The sequence below is a fragment of the Lampris incognitus genome, chromosome 3 (genome assembly GCF_029633865.1).
Source record: "Lampris incognitus isolate fLamInc1 chromosome 3, fLamInc1.hap2, whole genome shotgun sequence".
NCBI lineage: Eukaryota > Metazoa > Chordata > Actinopteri > Lampriformes > Lampridae > Lampris > Lampris incognitus.
This window is the reverse complement of record NC_079213.1, coordinates 78,878,695-78,904,184: the sequence shown is the minus strand read 5'-3', so window position 1 is coordinate 78,904,184 and position 25,490 is coordinate 78,878,695. Positions and strand designations below refer to the sequence as shown.

The 25,490-nt window shown below is 43.9% G+C and overlaps 1 protein-coding gene across 1 annotated transcript in view; it reads left to right on the top strand.

The window, feature by feature from the left end:
- The window catches only part of nhsa (Nance-Horan syndrome a (congenital cataracts and dental anomalies)), a 72,866-nt gene extending 51,622 nt beyond the window's left edge, over window positions 1-21,244 (top strand). The window contains exons 2-11 of the mRNA XM_056277093.1: window positions 8,043-8,195; window positions 8,869-9,002; window positions 9,180-9,230; window positions 10,265-10,327; window positions 12,052-12,062; window positions 12,514-12,749; window positions 15,037-15,168; window positions 15,783-18,710; window positions 19,484-19,607; window positions 20,154-21,244. Of these exons, the coding sequence (XP_056133068.1) occupies window positions 8,043-8,195; window positions 8,869-9,002; window positions 9,180-9,230; window positions 10,265-10,327; window positions 12,052-12,062; window positions 12,514-12,749; window positions 15,037-15,168; window positions 15,783-18,710; window positions 19,484-19,607; window positions 20,154-20,781 (4,460 nt within the window). The 3' untranslated portion in view covers window positions 20,782-21,244. The remainder of the gene's footprint in view (window positions 1-8,042; window positions 8,196-8,868; window positions 9,003-9,179; window positions 9,231-10,264; window positions 10,328-12,051; window positions 12,063-12,513; window positions 12,750-15,036; window positions 15,169-15,782; window positions 18,711-19,483; window positions 19,608-20,153) is intronic.
- Window positions 21,245-25,490: the final 4,246 nt, after the last annotated feature.

Below are 25,490 nucleotides of genomic sequence, written 5' to 3'. Positions count from 1 at the left end.
AGACACCAGAAAGGGACTTTCTCCTCCCGCGGAGCAACAACACTCACTGGAAAAAGCAGCACTGATTGCAGGGCTAGACGTCTATCAAAGGTAAAGAGGAGATTCCACATTTACATGTTTGTTTGGTTTTGGTTTTTTTGGGGTTTTTTTTTTTTGGTACTTACAGATTGTAAAACATTCTCTCAACATTAGGACCAGCAAATGCCTACAGTACAAGTCTATTCTTACCTGATACAGGACAGCATGTGTCACTCGTTCATTTATTGCAGTGCAATGGATACGGAAATATATCTGTATTGTACTGCACACCCTATGTTTTAAATATGCGCCTCCCCGCGTTAGATGTGTATTATGGTATACACAGAATAAATAGATTATTTTATTTACTTGTGCAAAAGTTGCTCTTGTTTCACCACTTCTTTATTGCAACGCGCCAGGATTTTATTTGTTAGAAATCAACAATTTAGACACAAAATAAATCGGATTGACTTTTACACTTGTATTAGATAGAGGTCTGCCATTATGAATGTCAAGATGCAAGAAGATGCACCACTGGGCGTTCTTGAATTCCTCCAGCCTCTCCATGGTCCTCTATTGTGAGTTAAACAACCAGCGTTATTTCAGCAGTGTGGATTAGCGCCCCTACTCTCCTCTAGCAGACCATAAACAGATTAGTGATAGTAGCCCAAGCCAGCGCCTGGCCGGACCATCTGTACCCAGAAACTAAGGGGGCTGGGCCGGGGAAGAGGGACTGGGGGAGGGCCAGAAAGTCTCAGTGCAAGTAGGCCTGCAGATGTTACAGTTGAGCCTATAAGTCATTGTGGAATCAGAGTTGGTGTGTGTGTGTGTGTGTGTGTGTGTGTGTGTGTGTGTGTGTGTGTGTGTGTGTGTGTGTGTGTGTGTGCATGTGGCATGGTTGAATGGGGGGGGGCGTTCCTTTCAAGACATGACAGTGAGTGAAAGACACTGAGCAGATGACAGCTCTGAATGAGAGGAGGAAGTAGTTAGTTGTGAACATACTACTGTGCCATGGCCCTAGGACTCTGTCTAGCGCTCACATTCAGGGGTGTCAGTGACGGCAATATTGGGTGGGTGGGTGGGCTTACAAATGCATTATACTTATCAATAGTATGCTGCAGCAAGAGCAGCATCACATCCAAGATACCAAGTTGTGGCAACGACACTATATATACCTTGTTATAGAAAGTGCTCTACAACACTGTAGAATGGCCGGATGCCAAATAACTTTCTGTATCTGTCTCTCTCTCTCTCTCTCACACACACACACACACACACACACACACACACACACACACACACACACACACACACACACACACACACACGATTCCTAATTTTGTCGGATAAATGTTTCAAATCCACATTTCCTTGTTGGGTCCAAGCCGTGTCTCCTCCAAAAAGCTAGCATGGGAAACAGAAAAGTGAATTCTTAGCTTAGCTACTACACCTGCCGTTAGCCAGTACGTTCATTGAAACCAAGTACCACAAACTTGCGATTTGGTCATTTGTCCTTTTGTGTTATTTGAACATGGTTTGGACGATGTGTCCCCAATCTCTTCACTTCCACTTTTTCCTCCAAAGACATCGAAGAAAATGGATGATAAAGTAAATAACCCACCTCGTTCATGCTAACTTCCGCTCTCGCACAAGTAGCGCCTCACTATACCGTCACTCTGTATGCCTGCTGTCATTGGTCAAGTCAGCAGCCTGAGAACCGAATGAATTTAGTCCAAAAGATCAGCAAATCAAGGGGGCGTGTCTCGACATCTGTCACTCACTCACTACGAAGATGAATGGCAGCTGGTGCTACTGTGTTTGGGCTATAGAAAATAAGCCCATTTAGATATATCCTGTGTTTTTTCTTGTGACTACATGGTGCTGTTGCTGCTCTAGGTTCCACCAAAATTCAAAACAGTCTGTTCTATGGTGTTTTTTTAACAATCATTTTCTCATCTTTATTGTAAAAGATAGGGAGGGCTTTGCCCTGTTAGCCCGTTTATACCAGCCGTCCCTGACCATATTCATCCACTATGGTTTAAACCGGTTTACATTGGACTCCCCTTTCTTTTTTGCCTCGATTGTATCCTTGGCTTTAATGCACAATCTGCTACAATGTTTCCTGCGGTATCCAAAAGGAGTGTGTGGTTGCCAGATGAAAGTGCTCCTCTTTAGCTAGGATGCGTGTGGTATTTGTTGAGCTGCGTTGCACAGTTTACCATGTGCCGTTTTTTGTGTGAACACAGGACACCACTGGTGTGACACCACTGGTGTGCTGTCTGCTACACAACTCCTGCGCAATGTGACATTTAGTTTTTTGCTGAGATATTGAGATTTCTTCATTTGTCATGGCGTGAGGTGGGAGATAAGTTCTCAGATAGGTTTGTTTTATCCACATGGAGCCTAATGACTGACATCTGGAGCTGTGTTTTCCCAAGCTGCAGGCAAATTGTAGGTGTGTGAGAGTGCCAGTGTGGGTGTGAAGGGTTTGGCTGGGCTCCTGTCTGGGCCCACACTGGATAATGACAGGGTAGAGCTACACTGAGGACACCAGCTTTCATCCCCTTCGCCCGGCCTGGAGGGCCAGTGGTGATTGTGTGGTTGGGGAAATGAGGGGGGTCTAGAAACCTGGTTTAGATCCTGCTGTAGATGATGAAGGAGGCAGATTGATAGCCCTCGTGGAGGTTCAGTTAATAGAGCCTGTAGCTAAACCCTGGGCAATCTTCTCTGGGTGAAATAAAGTCAAATAAGAATGAGAATAGATTGAAGTTTTCCCATTTTGTGCTGGTCCAATCAGAGATTCATCATACAAATTATTGATTACATAATCATTCATATTTTTTGATCCATTTCAGGATCTTTGGTATCCTTTTTGAAGTCCCAGTCCTGTAATTTGATTCTAACGGACTCCTGCTTTTTGTTTGTTTGTTTGTTTGTTTGTTTGTTTGTTTGTTTGTTTGTTTGTTCATTTTGTAGTTTTATTTGCTTTGGAGTCTTCCTGTTCTTCTCAGACATGAGAAAACACAGACAGACATGCCTCTTATCTCTGCTGTGGTTATCATGAGGGCATGCCCCCCATTACGTGGCTGTGGCTGAGTGAATGAGGCCACATTGTGGATCACTCAGCCCGGCTGTGTTACAAAGAGAAGGCTGGTGGGAAATCAGCAAGGTGACTGGAGGCCATTAATGTGTTTTCTTTGGCCTCGTATAGGGTGACAGCTGACCACTTTCTGGAGGGGTATCCCAATGCAGAAATGACAAATTTGTCTCCATGTTAAAACAACCCTGTTTGTTTTCTGTTGTTGTACATGGCCTCATTGAACTGAAAGTGAGCGACACGACTAAGCTAATGCACTAATGTGGAGACAATAACAAGGACTGGTGGTGGAGTGAGATAAGGAGGGCACAGACTGTCTCCTGATTGTTGTTTTCCTGTCAAATGGGTTAGCCTGCTGGAGCCGTGACTACCCCTGCCTGTCAAAGGGTATCATGCTACAGGGGCAACAGTTCGTTTCTCAGCAGGGAGCTTGGGAGTGGAGAGGCCTGACAAACATACACATGGCCCTCACACCCCTTCTCAAATCGCTCATAACTTTCCCTTGAAGTGCTGACAAGTTCCACCCTACGATTTCACTGCAATTTATCATGTATTCAAAACACATTTTGCACTGGGCAGCTTGTCTCGAATTTTTTGGTATCATTACACCTATGCTTGTACACGCATACATACAAAGCATACACATGCAATGCACTCTCTCTCTCTCTTTTTTTCTCTCTCACACTTTCTCTTTCCCATACACATGCACAAACACATATACACAAACAGATATACATGCACACAACACAAAACAGCCCAAACGAAAAACAAAAAGATGCCCATGACGTGAGTGAGACATGTTGCCAAGTACCAAACATCAGTTCTGCTTCACACATTTAAATCCTTCCCTGTGATCTCCCTCCAGCATGGTTCACCTCCAGCACGTGCAGCTGCTCTCCACATTGAGAGGTAGGCATAGCAGAGGAGAGCTTGTTTTCAGGTCATCAGGGCCACTGTAAGAGAGGCTGGTAGATCACTCTGGGATGTTTTAAGTTTATGTGGAAGGGTCACGGTGTCGCTCGGTATTAGATAAACACGTTACATTGACTCCGTTTTAAGTCGTTTATCACACTGGGCACTGTGGCGAAGCCACGGGAAAATCAGCATACAGAAAGCATTGTGTATTAGTGGAGTTTGGTACCGAAACTCGGTGCCACCATTGCACCGGTTTCCACGCAACTAAAACCTGCCGGACCGAAATGCAACGCAGATTTTTTTTGGTGCCTCGTGATGTTTCCAAAATACAATGCCTGAGCTGCCGACTAAAATGTAAGCTTGCTGTTTTCCACTGTTTTCCCCTCCAGTGCTCTGAAACGGAAGTTACAGGAAACAGAAGCATCACTTTGTGTGCTCACCTATGACCCCGTCACATACCTTCCCTTCATGTTCATTCACTCTGTCAATAATAAGTGACAGCTGGTGCCATTAAGCTAGCTAGTGCGTTAAACTCCGTCAAAGCAAAACAAGTGTTGTGTTTTTCACAAAAAGAGTCTCACAATAGGACGTGCAACAACTAATTTATATTTATGTGTTTTGTACTTGTTATAATCATAATTTGACCATTAAGAAGAGCTGACATTATTCCCGTTGCCTTTACAACAAAAAAAAAAAAGTTCTTCTAGTCATCTTTTGCAATTTGCAATCACACTTTCTAATCTGGTTGCAGTCAGGTGTTAGCCTTGCATCTGTGACAAGACAGAGGGTCTTTGAACAATGTGTTGATCCACACGGGTGTCTGGGAGATTGGGGTAAGTTGGGCTTCAGTGTGATGTTGAGCACGGTGTATCTTTAGCTTCACCTGCAGTCAAAAGTTAATCTCTAAAGCTCTGGAGGGAGACAGATTTAGCTGGCTTTGGGTCAGACTACAAAGCAAAGTCAAAGTCAGCCCTGACAGCCTGAGCTGTATGGTTATATTCCCAGCGTAGATGGAGGTCAAACAGAGGTGTCTTAAGACAGTCCCCAGGCCAAGGCCAAGTTTATAGATGTCAGCCTCGTTAGTGAGAGGCTGGCAGATAGAAAAGTCTGGTGAACAAAAGTCTTACCGGTGTTAATCCTACAGACAGTACTCTGACCTACAGATATGTAAGAGTTTATCTCACACACACCTCCTGGATTGATATGGGGGTTTTATGCCTTGCTAACAGATGCTTATTTAGATATAAAACTTCAACCGCAACCTTTGTTAAAGAAAGCCATAGAGAAGACCTTGGGTCTTTGAGGATTTTTCATAAGGCTGCAGTGCTTTTAGAGATTTTTACCCACATTAGGTGGCATGGTGGCGTAGTGGTTAGCGCGGTCTCCTCACAGCAAGAAGGTCCAGGGGTCAAACTCTGAGGTTGTCCAACCTTGGGGGTCATCCAACCTTGGGGATCATCCCAGGTCACCCGCTGTGTGGAGTTTGCTTGTTCTCCCCGTGTCTGTGTGGGTTTCCTCCGGGTGCTCCGGTTTTCTCCCACAGGCCAAAGACATGTAGGTCAGGTGAATCGGCCTTACTAAATTGTCCCTAGGTGTGAATGTGTTGGCCCTGTGATGGACTGGCGGCCTGTCCAGGGCATCTCCCCGCCTGCCACCCAATGACAACTGGGAAAGGCTCCAGCATCCCGTGACCCTAATAAGGATAAGCGGCTTGGATAATGGATGGATGGACCCACATTAGTTTGCCCTGATATTTCTGATCTCAAGTGACTAGAGCATCAGTACTGAAAAATCAGGATCAGAATACTTTATTTATCCCCGAGGGGAAAGGCTTTGTAGCCTGTTGTGCCTTGCCGTAATGTATATTATACTTAGGTGAATATGCATGGTAGCAAAGGGTATATGTGTGTGTAGGTACATGTGCCTGCATGCATGTATGTTTTTCCCCATTTCAGTGTTTTTTGTAGTAGTTTTGTGTCTTCCTTCTTGTGCATAGATGCCTTCTTCAGTTGCTTTTGATCAAACTGTAAGGCAAACAGTATGTAAATAAACACCAATATATAGATAAGACAAAAAAAAATGTTCCCCTCTCCAGACGGTCTTCTTTGCTTCAACTCCTGTGTTTACTATGTGTAACATGAGAGTTGGACCTCCTTGAATGTAATCCGAGGTGTGAGGAGGTAGTGGGATTACTCCAGGTCGTGGTCAAGGTTTAGAGGATGAAAGTCACAGTATCAGGTTCCATCAAATACCCTTTGTGTGGCTGCATTTGATAGTGCAATAGCCTGCATCAGATGCAGGCTATTGTCCCATTAACATTGGGGTATCCAATGAACCCTGCTTGGTTTTCTCAGGCTTCATCTTAACGCTAGTGCTTATCTCGTTTGTACCTATTGTCCTGTCACCGCTTGGGATTTCACAAGCCCGAGATCCAGTACCTCACCATCATACAGGTGAAATAGAGTATGTTACAGCTCAGCTGACACTGACAAATGATAGCACTGCAACACAATGATAGGTCCATGTTTTCTGTCACAATCTACACACATGATCCATGCATATACACAGAGATATTTGATCAAACTTTCCTACACACACACACACACACACACACACACACACACACACACACACACACACACACACACACACACACACACACACACACACACACACACACACACACAAAGACACTCAATTACTGTTACTGTGCCATATAACAGTGTCACAGAAAGGTCATCGGTTATACTTGGCGGTGGCTGTGTATTTATGCCGTGTTAACCTGACACCATGTGTAGACCTCAACCAATACGAGGCCCCAAGAAAGCAACATTGGAAATATAAAAAGGCCCTTTGGCGTGTTCACGGTAATAGCTGAGCTGAGTATGGCTGTTCCTCGACGTGAAAGCATGCAAGTTGCAAAGGTGAATGCGACACTTGTTAGCTATGGTACAGTGACAGTAGGTTCAAAGTGTGTGCAAGCAATCGCTGTGCGGGAATGTCCTTGAACAAGGCTCTGAATTCACAGCAGCTCCAGTGTTCAGCAACTTGTGCAACTCGTGCAGCATTTGCACAACATTCCCTGCCATGTATAGTGTGTACAATGGGCCTAGTTGTTTTTTGAGTAACACATAAGATACCACATGAAGGGGGTGCCCCTTTGGGTCACATGGAATAGCAAATACTACAAATAAGGCTGAGTCCTTACCGCAGCGGTCTGGGTGCGAATCCGGCCCGGGGCCTTTGCTGCAGATCATCCTCTCTCTCTACTATCGCTATCAAATAAAGGTGGAAAATGCCCCAAAAAATAATCTTTAAAAAAAAAGAAAGATACCACATGAAATACTGATGAGAGCTCAGTTGTTGAATAACTTGAAGTCTAGGCTGTAGCACTCAGCTGTGGTGGACGAATGGGGAGGTGCATCAGATCAATATAATCCAAATGTTTCAAGGCATCAAATGATTCAATTACTTAGCATGAGGGTTGAGCAATGACGAACAAAGAAGTGAATTATGACATTTGACTACAATTCTTAGTTAACAGCTTATGGGAATTTATTCCCAGAGTCATATAAATTATTGACTGACTTATTAATATCATCTGGATTTATCATCAAAAGCAATTTGTCACTATTTTTCTGTTAACCTCAGCTGTCTTACTCTCCATCAAAGGATCCCTGTTAGTCAATGCTTGTCATTTTTCTCATTTGTTCATATCATCCTCACTTAATATTGCGAAATGTTCAGCCAGTTTGTGATTCATCTTAGTTTTTCACCTGCTTTGAAGAGGGTAGGAAGAGGCAGGTAGACATTGGTTTTCATTGCTCTCGCCACTTTCTACCCGTTATTTTGTGAATTTTGTAGTTGTTGCCTCAGTGCTGCATTACTGTATGGATACATAGGGCAACACTTGTGCTTGCAAATTTCTTGGTGTGTTTCCCATTAGATTGGTACAACAGGCCTCTTTACTTTTGTTTACGGTTTGGTCTCGTCCCATCCCTCTCTCTCATAGCGGTGTCTAACCTGGATGTGGAGAGTAAGCTGACAGTGCACTACCAATCCCCCTGGCACCAACAGAGGAACGTACTTCATCCCTCCACCAGGCCAGCATGTGTAGAAGAGCTCCACAGGCAAGCCAAACTAAGCCTGCGGGTCCTGCACAGAGGTGAGGCTGTGAGCACCACTCAGTCTCTGTCTGTCCAACCACAGGAATGGAGAATCCAAACATAATGCCACACATCTGCTCTAATATCTCCCCCTCTCTCTCTCTCTCTCTCTCTCTCTCTCTCTCTCTCTCTCTCTCTCTCTCTCTCTCTCTCTCTCTCTCTCTCTCTCTCTCTCTCACACACACAAACACACTGTAATGATTTTACCCAATCTGACCTGGTTTCGTCTTATCATTTGTCTTCTGCATGTTTTTAGAGACATTTGTTCTTCTTTTTCTTTTTGGTTTACATCATTGCACAAGGCACTTCTGGGACACGTGCCTGCCTCCGTAAAGGTCTGCATCTCTTGTTGTGTGATTGTGTCATTCTGCCCTCTAGTGGATATGCTGTGGCTATTGCGTGCTAGACCTTAGAGAAATGTAGTGTAGTAATAGACAATAGATACGATGTCTTTACACTTGTGTGTCTATCTTGAGTTTGTCATTCTTGTTCTACTCAATCTATGTTTTATGCTTGGCATGGTGTTTTTCATCTTTTCTTATTCATGTCAAATTCTGTGTGTGTTCAAGAGTGCGTGTTTGTGTGCACCTTTTCATATGTGTACACATGCAGATGTACGTATGTCTTCACCTGTTTCCAGTGTTATTAAGTTTTACACCATTTGAATGGCAGATAACCAGCAGAGACGAGTAAACAACAGGGAGCGGAGGGTAACCATCGCCGTCTCAGTGGCGCCCCCCATGCCCACCTACCCCTCACCACGCACCCTCTGTAAGAGACATCTGAGAAGTGGCAGTCTAAGGACGGTGAGAATAAAACTCCTTAACAATGCTGATATTAAAGATGCAGTTGAACTCTACTTGTGACTACAGTTAACTTCCGTTATTGTCCTCCACTATCTGATGCAACAGATTAATTTTACATCGATTCTAACGGCACCAAGACTTCAGTAGACTTTCGTATTTGTTAACTCTGTTGAATAGGAAAGGACTGTGAGGAACTCAGGGACACAGTCAGTGGAGTTGCAACAAAAGGTACCTTGACTTTTTGGGTTTGCCATTCACCAAACAAAACCAATCAAACCATTGCAGCTTCACTGCGACCTTGATGGATTTTGAATTTGTGAATGTCCGTCAAACTAAAGATCATTTCACAGCAGACATCTCAGTGAATGACTGGACTGCTTTTTCCATTATTGTTTCTTCCTTTAATTTCTGGTGTTTTGGGGGGGTTTATTATTTCACTGTTCATTAGTGTATGTGAATTATGGGTTTTGTAGTCACGAGATTGAATCCATGTCTTTGTATCCTACACAGTGGTTCTACCTTCAAAACCCATCTGCGTTCCTGTTTGCATGCATTCATTCATTCACTTCAAACGTTTCCATTTGAAGGAAAGACTCCACCTGCTCATGTGTGGAGACGCTGTCCCATACCGTGCATGATGCGTTGATGTACTTATAAATGAGATGTTTATTTCTCCTTCGAAGCAGCCAGAGAGACTTGTTAGAGATGCAACAACACAGCTATCTGTAGTACAAATCCAGGTAAATGGCTTTGCAGCAGGTGCCCTGTGTTTCTTTGTTTGTCTATACATGCCCAGTTGATTATTTCATTTGACACCAGCCTTGATGGTTTATCGTTTTCTCCTTATAGGGTAACAGTTTTAGAGGAACACACCCTAACACATTGTTGTTTCGTCAAAGGGCACCGCAGGAAGGAAATTTGAGGTGGCGAGAATGAGCTCCACTGATTTTTCTCACAAATGAACTTAATAACAAATTGCTCATCAGTCACAGATGCTTTTTTGGTTCTCCCTCACTTCAACAGGCATAGCACTTCTCGCCTTGGATGCATCTTTTCCATCTCCACCATGTCCATAGGTTTTCCCCCCTCTCTCAGTTCATCTCGGTGTTTTTTTTTTGGGGGTTTTTTTGGGTTTTTTTGGGTTTTTTTTTTTTTTTTTTTTGTCTTTGTGAAATGCCCCTGTATTATTGTTTTCTTGTTGTTGTCATTGTCGGGGTCTGCTTTTCATTTGCTATCCCTGTTGTTTTTGCCCTGAAATGTAGTTTGAAAACACCCGCTCCTCCTCCCCTACTGAATGTTGCCACTTCTCTCCCTGGAGCAGAAAGGTATTTGTTATCATCTCCTGTACTTTTCCAACACATCATTTGACCGGCTCCTTATCTGTCCTTTCCGATTCACAATAATGCCTCCCCTTTTTAAATGCATGAGTCAGATGCAATAAATAACAGTGGGCTCCATCGAGCGCACAACTCTGGCAGTGATACCGCCTTGAAATAGAGGACCTGCATATAAAAGTCCATTGACGCTTTGCACACTCACAGACTGGAGTATGGTTTTTTGCAGTTTATCTGCAGGGCCGGGCTGTGAAATAGTCAGCTGCAGTATGTTAGGAATGTCTGTGTGAAGCCCAGTAGCCTGGGTTTTCTATAATGACAGGGTCCACTCCATGAAGCTTGTGGCTGTGATTACCCATGATCCCTCAGTGCTGTGGTTTCCCTATAACTCTGCAGCACTTCTTCCAAGCACCCATCCCTAAAAGAGTGGACAGCCTGAATGTTTTCCTTATAGCTGTGCTGTTCTGTCGTAAAACAACATCTTCTCACATTTCCCACGGCGAGACACCATCCGAAATTGAATTAGGCTTCAGATGGGGCAAAGGCACTAACCCCGTAACGCCGCCGATCCCTTTTTCTTTTCTTTTCTTTTCTGCATGTCGTTTCTTTTCTCATGCCTGTCTTCTCTTGTTCTCTTCCCTTCCTTCCGTCTCTCATTTCACACTCCTTCACCCTTCCCTCTCTCATCCTTTCTGACTCAGACACGCCTAAAACCAATGCGTCTTTCTATTCTAAAAACGAATCAGCTGTAAATGCAACTGCCTTTGATTTTTTTTTTTTTTACTAGTTGGGAAAAGTTTCCAAGGAAACCAGTTTCTTTTGTGGCTGGTGTTTTGTCGGGGTCTCATTGGTCTGCTGTGAACAGAGAGCACAAAGGCTCGAGAGCTGGCTTTTAATGGGGGTGGGAGGTGGGGTTGCAGAGGTTGGGAACCAGTTCAGCTTGCGAAACACTCCCAGTTTCACATGTGCCTGTGTAGGAATCAAAAAGGTAAGCACGCTCTTCCCTAAATTTCATTCAGCGTGGAGACATAAGTTATAGGAGGGATCTCTTACCGGGCTCCAAGATGTTTCCAAGAGCGGAGCCAAAATCTTTTCTCTTCTTTGTCTGGCCCGTGGTTATGGAATGAAGTTTTGGAGTAGTAAAATACTCGTGTTAGGAGGCAGTGCCGTTTAAAACGGCTACAAATCCTGATTGATACTGAACCTGTTATTCAGAGGAATGCCACTGTGAGCTAATTCCTTTCAGATGCTGCAAAACAACCCTTTTTACTCAACAGAGTCATATACTAGTATGCTGTCTCCATAAGAGTTGAAATGTTCAAAACCGCTGCCTTAAAAACGAGTATTTACGCCTCCTGCCGTGCTTCTGTTTCGTGTGTTGGCCGTTGGCTCGTCTTTACAAAGAGTTTTTCCCACATGGCAGACAGTAGTAGCAGAAGCAGTGTGGACAGATTGGCGGCGTCACGCTGGTCAGCAGCATTAGTGCCAATCAGCAGAGTTGTATTCAAGTTGTTATTAAGAGCATGTGCATGTGTCTAACATTTTATTAACTAACCGAACTGAGCTGTTCCGTAGAACTTTGCTCCTGAGTTGTGTTCTGTCTTTCTTGTTCTATCAGACTTCTGGTAAATGCGATACATACGTTCTCAGTTAATAAAGGTCTTTTTGTGTTTTAGCATATAGTTTCTTGTCTGTTTTTCATATTGATGTAACAGATTCCTCCTCCATGTTTTTGTTTTTCTTTTGTATATAGTCTAGAGTAGATTCTCTGAATATTTCTTGTGCTTTCTCAGCTTTCTATGGCATGTTTTATTCTAAATATTGTATGATTTACATGCAATCCACAATGAGTCTCAAACTCAGTTCCTGCAATGGCACATGTATTGATGTATCTCATCAGACAGTAGTCTTTTCTTCAGATTACAACACCACTAATCTCTAAATCTAGCCCTTTGCAGATAAAGTCTTCTCATCTGCGGTTAGCCCAGTCAGTATAGACACTGGTTTTAACAGAGGCTAATATAATAAAAGCTTTACATGCACTGACCAAATGAGAGTACATTGGCCTCTCTGAAGCTGAGTTTGACAGCCATGGCCATTTAATCCCATTCTCATGTCCTGCCACTTTTAACGTAACAACCTGACCATGCAAGCTTCCATCTGTTGCAGGCTGTGACCTCTGACCCTGACGCTGAGGTGGTGGTTCTGGGCCACCGGCCCAAGTTTCCCATCCCTAACACCCCCACCACCCTGGACAAGCAGACGAACTGGTACACAGCGCTGCCCTTACCCACACCCGAGGAGAGGATGAAAACCGATTCCCAAGTGATCACCTCATGTATTGTCCCCATCAATGTCACTGGTAAATATGAAGTTCCCAGCCTTGCAGATCCATCTCGCCATGTTTTGCTTAGTTCAATGAAGACCTTAAAAGATGTTATTCAAATGTTTTCAGACATGTTTCATCGAAACAATGTCATTAAACATAATATATGACACCGCCAGCTAAAGAAGTACTTCATCTTGTTAGCTTTACTGTCAAAGCAGAGCCAACATGCCACACTGGATTCATAAGGAAGAGTTTAAAAGTCAGTTTTTTTTTTCAGTTATACAATATAGCTCCAAACCCATCTGTGTTGTGAATACAGTCTGTACTATAGAGACCCACTGTCTCAAATTTATTTTAATATAGGGCGTGCGGGTACCAATACGGGGATCGCCGGTTCAAATCCCCATGTTACCACCAGCTTGGTCGGGCGTCCCTACAGACACAATTGGCCGTGTCTGCGAGTGAGAAGCCGGATGTGGGTATGTGTCCCGGTCGCTGCACTAGCGCATCCTCTGGTCGGTTGGGGCACCTGTTCAGGGGGGGACTAGGGGGATTAGCGGGATCCTCCCGTGCGCTACATCCCCCTGGTGAAACTCCTCACTATCAGATGAAAAGAAGCGGCTGGTGACTCCACATGTATCGGAGGAGGCATGTGGTAGTCTGCAGTCCTCCCTGGATCAGCAGAGGGGGTGGAGCAGCGACCGGGACGGTTCGGAAGAGTGGGGTAATTGAACAAGTACAATTGGGGAGAAAAAGGGGGAAAAAAACTATATTGTAAACTTATAAACTACCTGTTATATATCTCGACTTCGCTGACGTCTAATGTTTGCACATACTTTACATACATAGAATAATGAACTTAAACGAATTGTCTAAATCAAATAAATAATCTTTTTTCTTTCTCATGCAGCACTAATTTGGTTTAATGGCTTGTTCACATGGGACATTGAACAATATATTAACATTGTATGCAAATATTGCAAGCAATCCACCAAGTCAAATTCAGGATGTGTGAAAACTTACTTGGCCAATAAAACTGATTCTGACTCTAAAATCTGGACAAGTTTGACCTGTTAGGCTTGTTATGTTAAACTTGTTGTCAATCATTCGTCTATAAGAACTGATCATCGCTGCCTCCCTGTCAACTACAATAGCTCTCTTCGACAAGTCTTCTTTTGTTTTACGCAGTCCCCTTGGCTCATCTCCGCCAGTGCTATTACCACATATCACTTAGATTTATTACACCGAAGAGAAGGGGGAATAGAAAGTAAGGCCAACCCTCTCACCACTGCATTCCCCATCGAAGAGTTATGGCACTCCATGGTACAATTTACATTTGCCGTATAATGTCGGTTTTTTAGCATTACACAGAACTGAAATACTTTGGCAAAATTTCTTGACATCTTGAATTTGAGCATTGTAGTTGACAAGGCTTAAATCAATTTCCAAGCTGAACCAAGCTGTGTGAAATCATCCCACAGAACTTACTTAGAATGTGCAAGTCATGGTTTGCGTGCCCTATTAACTTCCCGATGGTGAGACGCTTTGTTTGGGCCTGCCATTGCAAAGAGACACGATGCTGTGACGTGAATGCTAATTGGTCTCATGAGAATTGCACGCCAAAAAAACAAAACAAAAAGCCTCCCCAATTTCATGTACTCTGGCTCTCGTTGAGTCAAAGGGGAGCTGTCCGCCAACCCTGCCAGTGTTGAGAAAACCTGCTCGTTGTGAGGGAAGTGCAGTTATTGCCGTGGTGCTGAAAAGCCTTGGTCTGCCATCACATGACAGTCATGAAGTACGATTAGGGGGAAGCATCCACAACAACAGAGAACAAAACCGTAGCTCACACGGAGAAGCTCCACAGCTTCGTCTTGCTAAGAAAAAGGGAGGGACGAGGTAACTGCGTTTGAAATTTTCATTCCTCTGATAACTGTGCACCTCCTATACTGACATTCTTATCAACATGCGTGACGGTACTTACACAGTTTCGGTCTTTTCATTGCTCATGAGGTCCACTGTTTCTGTGGTAGGGTCAAGTGTTAACTCACCGCTTCGTGACATCTCTGCGTATGGCATTTTCTTGTTCACCGTTCAGTTGATGAGTCTTAAGATGTGGATTCCTTGAAATTACAGCCTTCATCCTTTGTTTGGAAAAAAAAATCTTTTTGAGTCGAGGCGTTAGTTTTTCTGCCCTTCTCCAGGAATGATAGTTCATCAGATAGTCGTCTCCCATTTGCTGACTGTTATTATTTTTCCAGGGTATAATGTCATTGTGAAGTGACATGTTATGGATTTCCCTGAGACAGTGTGAGAATTAGAAGGATGGTCCCTGCCAAGCAAAGACTCCTCAGATATCCTGTCTACTTTGCAGGGGTTGGCTTCGACAGAGACGCTAGTGTGCGCTGCTCGCTCGTTCACTCACAGTCTTTGCTCCAGAGGAGGAGGAAGCTGAGGAGACGAAAGACTGTCACCGGCATTCCTAGACAGGTGCATCAAGACTTAGGTATGTCCAACTTCTGTTGTTGTCTTATCCCAACTTAATCTTACTAGGACTACTTGACACATGTGTACAGTAAATGAATGAACCGTTTTATGGCAGTACCGGCATAATCTGTCTGGATATTGCCGCTGTCAGGGCAATCACCGAAGTTTTTTGTTATTAGTTTTGTCTGCAGTGGATTTGCTGTCTCCTAGTATACATGCAGCTCATGTGCAAACATTTAAGTGTAGAGTCTCTATTACATGGTACATTATTTTTTCCTACAGTCATGCAGTACAGCACAAGTAGTGCAGTTTTAACTGTTAAAACACATAATAAGAGATGTGCAAGCTGAATGTGTCACAGCCATGTGTCATTTAACAGTCAGCTTAAGTTATAGGTGACTTTTCCTTATTTCAACTGAAAATAAAGTTGGTTGTTTCCCTGTGCTGTGTCTAACCCTGACAATTTTACTGGGGTTTTAAAATGTTGGTTTAATAAACAAAGTAAAAGTTTTAAGAAAGCATGCATCTCCTATGTATTTTCCCATGTAGTTGTCTTTTATATAAGTAATGAGCTCCCTAAGACTGGGAACTGCATTATCTTAAATTTACCTATAGTATTTCCTTCTTTCCTAGACTCTGATGAATCTCCTGGTTCCCGAGAGCGGACAGTGATAGTCCACACCAGCCCAGAAACAACTCCCTGCAGTGACGACCTGGCCAGCCGTCTTAACACAAAGGACTCAGGCTGCCAGACAGAAGACTTTTTGATCTCAGGAGCACCATCTCGGAGGCGGATCAGAGCCCAAAGGTGCCAGGGAGCCTCCCTCTCCATCTCCTACTCTGCAGGCAATATCTCCTCCCTTCCAGACAGCAGTGACACCATGTTCACTGCTTCAGTGGGTACACGCCTGCGCTCCCGGAGTCTGCCCAGAGAGGGGTGTCGTCTGATGAATGAGGGACGCAATGACAGTGATGAGGATGATGAGGAGGAGCTATCCCCCTTTGAGACAGAGGACTTCCTGTCTGGACCTGGGGAGCTGATTCTGAAGGATGGGGAGGAGAGCATGGATGACCAGACCATGCCAGAACACCAGCTGGGTAGCCTGAAATACAAACAACATGCTGAGAGTCCAGAGCATAGCTGGATGGAGAGGGACAGATCCAGAATGCCCAGACAGGTTGATTTGGGGAGCTGTGAGATCTCATCAAGCTCAGACACTTTCAGCAGCCCCATCCATTCAGTCTCCACCACAGGGGTGCTGAGCGGACAGATGGACCATAAGGAGGACCACCAGTCCTCCAGTGGCAACTGGAGTGGAAGCAGTTCCACCTGCCCCTCCCAGACGTCAGAAACCATCCCCCCTGCAGCCTCGCCACCACTGACCGGGTCTTCACACTGCGACTCTGAGCTGTCCCTCAATGCTGCAACGCACACTAACGATGACTCCACCAGCTTTGTCTTGGACCACTACCAGATGGACAGGTTTCAAGGCCTCAGGACCCAGCGGGCAGGCTCCTTCTCCTCCACAGCCATGGACATTTTAGAGGACGTGGGGGTCAGCGCTGCTAGTGAGGGTGAGTGGAGCTACCCCCACCCTGACCCTCCCTGTCCACAGGACTTGAGACCTGAGCAGAATAGAGAGGCTGAAGGCAGCCTGGGTTGCCCCAGCTTCACTAGCATGGCCACCTATGAGAGCAGCTACTCTGACAAGCCACTCTCTGAGAAGGCAGACACTGTTTCACACTACTCTGTAGACACTGAAGGCTACTATACCTCCATGCACTTTGACTGTGGTCTTAAAGGTAGCAAAAGCTTCACGTATAACTATGCAGCCACTGGTTCAGATTGTAGCCACTCTGACATCGGTGATCACATGATCTTTGGGAGACGCTTTCTCTCCTTAAAGAAACCAAAGGTGAAGCCATGTCCCCCTAAGCGGAGTTCATCCTTAAGGAAAATATGCAGTGAGGGAAACATCCCTGAAAAGAGAGAACCAAAGATAACGTGTGGGCAGCAGCTGCCTTTGTCTTCCAAGGAGGGAAAATTACACTTAAATTTGGCAAGTTCCCTCGGTAATGTTGACAGCCCCTCACTAATCAGGGAGCCGCTGGAGTCCTGGGGTGTTGAGGGCTCGGTCGAGCTATCTGACCTGGCCATGTTTAACTCCACAGACACACACTCCTTCAAGGGTGAGGGGGTTGTACAATCAGACTATGCAGATCTATGGCTCCTAAATGATTTAAAATCCAGTGATCCCTACCGATCGCTGTCAAACTCTAGCACTGCTACAGGTACGACTGTTATTGAATGCATCAAGTCACAGGAGAGCTCTGAGTCCCAGACATCCCAGTCTGGATCCAGGGCCACCACCCCCTCACTTCCATCAATGGAGGGAGAGTTCAAGCTTTCATCACCCGAGAGGCTGGCAGGCCTGGCATCCCCTTCCAGCGGCTACTCCAGTCAGTCAGAAACTCCCACCTCTTCATTCCCATCTGCCTTCTTTCCTGGTCCGCTGTCACCATCCAGTGGCAAGAGGAAGCCCAAAGTCCCAGAGAGGAAGTCCTCCCTGTCCTCACTGGCATCGCTGTCCTCCAGGGACTCCTCAAAGAAAGACCTGGAGTTGCCGATCATACCTCCCTCCCACCTTGACCTAAGTGTCCTTCACAATGTCATCAGCAAGCCTTTAGTTGACAGGAATCAGATGCATGTCCTCCACCAAATCAAACAGCAGGCTTTGGGCCCTTCCATAGTGAAAACTGTTGTGCCAACTAGCATAGAGTCAGCTCGCAGCCACCCCATGGCCATCACCCCCACAGTGTTGCACTCAGTCCAGCTGAGATCCATCAGTAAGGAAAGCGAAGGCCGTTATGACAAAGCCATCACCGATGCTGCTACAAGACCCAAATGTACCTCTGTGAACACTGTCAGCACACTTTCCAGCAGTAAGTCCTTAGAATTCAGAAGTCCCCCAGTCTACAACTCACATCATCATACCCTATCTCAGGAGTCCCTTGAATCACTGGTTACCCCAAAGGAAGGACCTTTAGGCATGATAGATGTGGTACGTCACTGTGATGTGAGGAATAAACAGGACAAACAGGCTCCAGCTCTTTTGGAGAGTATGACATCATTCAGATTCCAGTCGGAGCAGTCCTCAGAGCAGGAGTTTTGTCATAAGGGCAGTAATAACACTGAGCTCAACACTTGTCAAGAAGGAGAGATGTTCAAGAATTCACCTGAAATTCGCCTCAGTGCTGGAGGAACCAGCTTTGAGTCAGACCCTTTCCAACCACAACGAACTAAGCCATCTGATCATGAACCCACATTGTGTCTAATAAAACAAGGTCCTCATTCTGATCAGGATAGTCCAGACACCAAATATGACAGTCTTGACAAAGTGCCTGTTACAAGCTATCAGTCAGAGACATCGCAAGCTTGTCCAACCAGTGATGATGATAGCAACGAGGTTGAACATGCGTCACCAGGTGCACCGACCACAAGTGCCTCGCAAGACAGCAATGAGATGTCCACACCAGAAACAGAGGATTACTTCAGTAAAGGTAACTTTCTACTGGCCTTATTACCAGTGCTCATCACAGTCATAGTCATCTTTCCATTTTTCTGCATGTGTACAGAAATCTTTTAAAGGGAAACAAATTTAAATATATATATGTGTGTGTGTGTGTGTGTGTGTGTGTGTGTGTGTGTGTGTGTTGTAGAGACGACACTCAATTAGCAGCCATAATACTGAGCAGTCTTCTGTGTGTCTCTGAAATGGGAAATGCAAACCCGAAATTGTGTCCACCGGTGACATCACTGGCAGACAATCCGTGAATGTGAAAATGTTCCCCCTAGTTTGCTTATAGGCTGCATTGTTTAAGAAAATGTAATGTCAGTTTGACATACAACTGTATAAGAAAATACAAATACCAGTGCTACATAGCATTTTGTGCCAAGAATACATAGCATTGATTAAACCTCTGCCCTGGTTTATGAATATTAATGACATACAGGCTTGGTAGTGGTTCAGTCAAGTTTAGGTTGTGGTTAAGGTTAGTGTTAAAGTTAGGCTGTAGTTAAGTTTAGGGTTAAGGTTAGGTAGTGGTTAACCCTCTAAGTCTCATGCAGACACCAAACGGTACCTCGCACATTAAAAATGTTGTCAACAGTGTCAATATTTGACACATTGGGCTCCAACAACATATATATAGAGATAATGTTGAAAATCCTTCAAACATCTTTTCACATTCATAAAAGATAACAATGTGAATGTACACTGCACATAAAAATTAAAACTTACCAAACTTTAAACTTAATGAACTCCCTTCAATAGAGTCTGCACCCAGTGAAAATGCAACTTTCCCTGTAAATGAGGCGACGAGGACAGAGGACGACAGTGTCTTTCTGTCACCCTCCAAAGCGCGCACAACGGAAGATCTGTTTGCAATGATACACAGGTAGGTGATTTGATTGACAGTCTCTTCCCCAGATTAAAAGAAAATGACTTGAAGGGTGTCCGGGTAGGGTAGCGGTCTATTCCGTTGCCTACCAACAAGAGGATCGCCAGTTCGAATCCTCGTGTTACCTCTGGCTTGGTCAGGTGTCCCTACAGACACAATTGGCTATGTCTGCGGGTGGGAAGCCGGATGTGGGTATGTGTCCTGGTCACTGCACTAGTGCCTCCTCTGGTCAGTTGGGGCGCCTGTTCAGGGGGGGACTAGGGGGGAATAGCGGGATCCTCCCACACGCTACTTCCCCCTGGTGAAACTCCTCACTGTCAGGTGAAAAGAAGCGGCTGGTGACTCCACATGTATCAGAGGAGGCATGTGGTAGTTTGCAGCCCTCCCCAGATCAGCAGATGGGGTGGAGCAGTGAACGGGACAGCTCAGAAGAGTGGGGTAAAAAAAAAGACTTGAAATGTATTTCAATTTGTTTTTTTTTTGTTGTTTTTTTTTTTTTGTTTTGTTTTTTGTTTTTTTACCATTTTGATTTTTGTTTCTCAGATCCAAAAGGAAGGTCTTGGGCAGAAAAGATTCCACCGAGTTAAGTATGAGACACCGCCTAGGCGCTGCATCAGGGAACACATCATTCGTCAACCCAAATTCACCGGTAAACCCCACATCTCCTGTAACCCCGGTAACCCCTACAGGCCTTCAGAAAGTCCCCGGACCCATATACAGGAGCGTTAAGAAGTCTAGCACCTCCAATGAGGAGTTCAAACTGCTACTGCTTAAAAAGGGCAGCCGCTCTGACTCTAGCTACCGCATGTCAGCTACGGAGATCCTAAAGAGCCCCATTACTCCTAAATCTCCAGGAGACTCGTTGATGGAGGGACAACCCAGACAAGCTGAGGAGATGCCCTCTCCCATGCAGCAGCAACCCACATCAGTACAAGAGCAACTCTCCATCCCACTTCCCAAAGCCAACACTGAGGGGTTCTCCTCAAAGGCCTTCCCTGTACCGGCTGCCTCCAGACAGAGTCGCTCCAGGATCCCTCCACCGGCTAACAGCAGTCGCTACGGCATGCGCAGCAGACTTTTCACTGTGCCCATGCAGGCTATCTCTGAAGGGGAAACAGAAAACTCAGATGGGAGCCCTCATGATGACCGCTCATCATCAGGCTCCACTTAGAAATACAGCATCCACCCTAAGTTGCTGTCAGTCATTATGAAAGAGTAGAGCAAATCATCAGGTTTGACATTTTTCTCTTTTCTTTTTTTTTTTTAACTGAAGAAAAAAGTTACATGAAAATAGCAAAACAATAGGACCAGAATAAATGGTGGTGGTATTTGAGCAATGGTCAATCCCTGTGAAATACTGTAGTATGTGGTCTTGACTTGGAGCAATGACTAGTAATTAGATTCTGTATTCATGAGGTTGATTAACATGGCACAATGATTAACACCAATTTGGAGGCAAAATAATCATTAAGTTTACTGTCTGTGGCAATGAGTTTGATACCATGTTATTCTTCAGAAGTCGTAAATGATTTTACCTGCATCTGAAAACCTTCCAGATATACATGTTAGGACTTACCCATAAAAGAGACACTATCAGGAAAACAGAACTTGTGAATATGCTGTAGAGGAATATACCTTTTCATGACACCCAGAACACTATTCCAAATTTTCTTTATTAACAAAAAAAAAAGTTTTAGTCCCGAAGCTAGATTTACAAATTGCACACATTTTTCTGTTGTCAGTTTACTGTAATAAAAAGTCTGAAAAATAAAAACAAACATTCTCTCTTGACATATTAGATGCAGGAGTTGAGTGAAGATATTGATAAGGGACAAATAATAATTTATATATTAAAAATTTGTAGTAGTTGAGTATGGTTATTTTATATAAGAGGCCTTAAATAGGCAAGGGTTTCATCTTTATGCCAAGCCCTAATTTAAAACGGCATATTTTACAAGAAGGGTATGTTAGTAATAAATTAAACAATTTTTTGCACTTGATTTAATGTCATCAATATGATAATCAATCAATCGATGGCATACACCAATCAGCCAAAACATTAAAACCACCTACCTAATATTGTGTAGGTCCCCCTCGTGCCACCAAAACAGCTCTGACCCATCGAGGCATGGATTCCACAAGACCTCTGAAGGTGTCCTCTGGTATCTGGCACCAAGACGTTGGCAGCAGATCCTTTAAGTCCTGTAAGTTGCAAGGTGGGGCCTCCATGGATCGGACATGTTTTTTCAGCACATCCCACAGATGTCCGACCAGACTGAGATCTGGGGAATTTGGAAGCCAAGGCAACACCTTGAACTCTTTGTCATGTTCCTCAAACCATTCCTGGACAATTTTTGCAGAGTGCATTATCCTGCTGAAAGAGGCCACTGCCATCAGGGAATACCACTGCCATGGAGGGGTGTACTTGGTCTGCAACAATGTTTAAGTAAGTGGTTCGTGTCAAAGTAACATCCACATAAATGCCAGGGCCCAAGGTTTCACAACAGAGCATTGCCCAGAGCATCGCACTGCTTCCGCCAGCTTGCCTTCTTCCCATAGTGCATCCTGTGACATCTCTTCCCCAGGTAAACAATGCACATGTACCTGGCTGTCCACATGATGTAAAAGAAAATGTGATTCATCAGACCAGGCCACCTTCTTCCATTGCTCCACGGTCCAGTTCTGATGCTCAGGTGCCCATTGTAGGCACTTTTGATGGTGGACAGGGGTCATCATGGGCACTCTGACCGGTCTGCAGCTACCCAGCCCCATACACAGCAAGCTGCGATGCACTGTGTGTTCTGACACCTGTCTATCATAGCCAGCATTACCTTTTTCAGCAATTTGAGCTACAGTAGCTCTTCTGTGGGATCAGACCAGACGGGCTAGCCTTCGCTCCCCATGTGCATCAGTGAGTCTTGGGCACCCATGACCCTGTTGCCGGTTCACTGGTTGTCCTTCCTTGGACCACTTTTGATAGGTACTGACCACTGCATACCAGGAACAACCCACAAGGCCTGTCATTTTGGAGATGCTCTGACCCAATCGTTTAGCCATCACAATTTGGCCCTTGTCAAAGTCACTCACATTCTTACACTTGCCCATTTTTCCTGTTTTCAACACATCAACTCAAAGAACTGACTGTTCACTTGCTGCCTAATCTATCCAACCCCTTGACAGGTGCCATCATGACAAGATAATCAATGTTATTCACTTACCTGTCAGTGGTTTTAATGTTTTGGCTGACGTGTATATGCTGCCTATAGATGCAACATGTGGGAAGACTGACATTTTAGCCAAAGTAAAACACCATATTCTTCAAGTCTTTACCATATTATGATCTCCAATATGGCGGTACATTTTGTCAGGTGTTTCATTCTCCCACCCATGAGACATTCTCTCATTTCAGTTTGTGGTCATTTCAAAGCCCTCCCATGAATAGTTAATGTCTTCTCAGTTTCTCTGCTGACCAGTATTTCAATGAAATAATTTCTATAAAAAAAATTCTATGGAATCCTTAAAAACTGCTATTAGGACATTTTTTTCATCAGTACTTTAGGAAAACAGAGACATATTCTTACCAAATACAAATCTGTGAACACCTGAATGAACAGGCCCACAAATCGTCCATTTTTAATAATTATCTTAAAAACACATGAATTATTTCATGATCCCTTAACAAGTTAGTTTGACAGGATTATCACTTGACGAGGATGAACGAGAGAAAAACTGTGAAGCTCCAATATGTCCATTCCTATAGCTGGAAAGACATTTACATCATATGTGATGTGTTCATATACTGACCTCAGTAAGTCCCTTTGTAAGCACGCAATAAATTATGTCGAGGAATACATGTGCAATTTAGGCAGCTTCTTATATGGATTTTTTTATGTCACTTGAACATTAATTAATTTGGTACATCAAATGTCAGATGCGTTATTTTAAGGAGACTGAAAAATGTCAAAAACCAACTAGTAACTTGACAATCTGGGGAGAAAACAAGGGAGCAGGGATTTTATAGGAGAGGCGTTTAGTAAGAAGTTATTAGAAGTAAGGGTGTTTGAGAAGCAAGGAAAGCAGAGAAGTGGGAGAGCTGCGAAAAGAAGAAAGGTGGTCAAACGAAAAAAGGAGGGAAAAAAGGTCATTTCTGTGTTTGTGGACTCGAGCGTGTCTGTGAATTGTTGAGAAGAAAGAGTAGAAAGTGCATAAAGGGGATCAAATAAGCATTGTTTTACTCTGTGTGGTCAGAAAAACTAGCTCCATCAAAGTTTGAGAAGTATGTCTGAGCTATGGTTTTACAGTAAGTGAAAATGTGGCATGGATGTCAACTGCGATGATATGTTTTGAGAGTGTGTTTTGATGTTGTCTGAGAATATAGTTTATACTTTGGAGTCCGAACTGTTGAACATGGAAGCTGGTTGCAGTCTTACCACAGTAACATGGTGAACAGATTTTTCAATTGAGTGACATTTTGTTTTCCGCCGTTTGTTTTTAAACACCCCATTTCCCCCACCTTTAAAATGTCACCCGTGATGGTTTAATGTTCACTGTGAAGCAACAATCTGCATGTACTTTGTGTTTACCGAATAAGTCATAGCAAGTGAAAGCAGTAAAGCCAGAGATGGATATAGACTCTTCTTAATTTGGCTTACACCTAACGTTAACACAGGTATTAAAGCATCAAATGAATTTTAATGGTGTTTCTTCTGTGACATTTTATCCAGAGACTTATTTTGTCTATTAGCCAAACAAATGTAAAAGCTTTGTTCGGGACACTCATACCAGAGACAAGTAAGTCATTGTTATCAAAAGAATATATCAAGTGAGCTTTGGCTTTCATCTCGAGTCCCTGAGAGACACGGTCTGTGTTTTTACATTATCTCCAAAGCAGTTTCTTCAGTGTGTGATGTTCGTTAAAACGCAGTGATGGTACTTGAGCGTTTTGCAAACTTGACATTTTTCCCGGTGTCGGTGTAGCCATATTGCCCTATGGGAATTTTCTAATGGCTCTACAGGTGTAGCTGTCCCTTGGTACACTGTACGTGTTAACTTTGTTCTGGCCTTAAGATAAGGACCACAGCTGGATGATTCCCTTAGGTATCCCAGTAACTTGACACTAATACTCAGTGAAAGCTGTTTTTATTGAAAATATAAGCTCCATAATAACACAAGAACTCTTTGACTCTTCACTTTGGACAGGGTACACAATGGATCATGCCTGTGAACCATCATTCCAATTAATATACACTACCGTTCAAAAGTTTGGGATCACCCAAACAATTTCGTGTTTTCCATGAAAAGTCACACTTATTCACCACCATATGTTGTGAAATGAATAGAAAATAGAGTCAAGACATTGACAAGGTTAGAAATAATGATTTGTATTTGAAATAAGATTTTTTTTACATCAAACTTTGCTTTCGTCAAAGAATCCTCCATTTGCAGCAATTACAGCATTGCAGACCTTTGGCATTCTAGCTGTTAATTTGTTGAGGTAATCTGGAGAAATTGCACCCCACGCTTCCAGAAGCAGCTCCCACAAGTTGGATTGGTTGGATGGGCACTTCTTTGAGCAGATTGAGTTTCTGGAGCATCACATTTGTGGGGTCAATTAAACGCTCAAAATGGCCAGAAAAAGATAACTTTCATCTGAAACTCGACAGTCTATTCTTGTTCTTAGAAATGAAGGCTATTCCATGTGAGAAATTGCTAAGAAATTGAAGATTTCCTACACCGGTGTGTACTACTCCCTTCAGAGGACAGCACAAACAGGCTCTAACAGGTACTATTTAATGAAGATGCCAGTTGGGGACCTGTGAGGCGTCTGTTTCTCAAACTAGAGACTCTAATGTACTTATCTTCTTGCTCAGTTGTGCAACG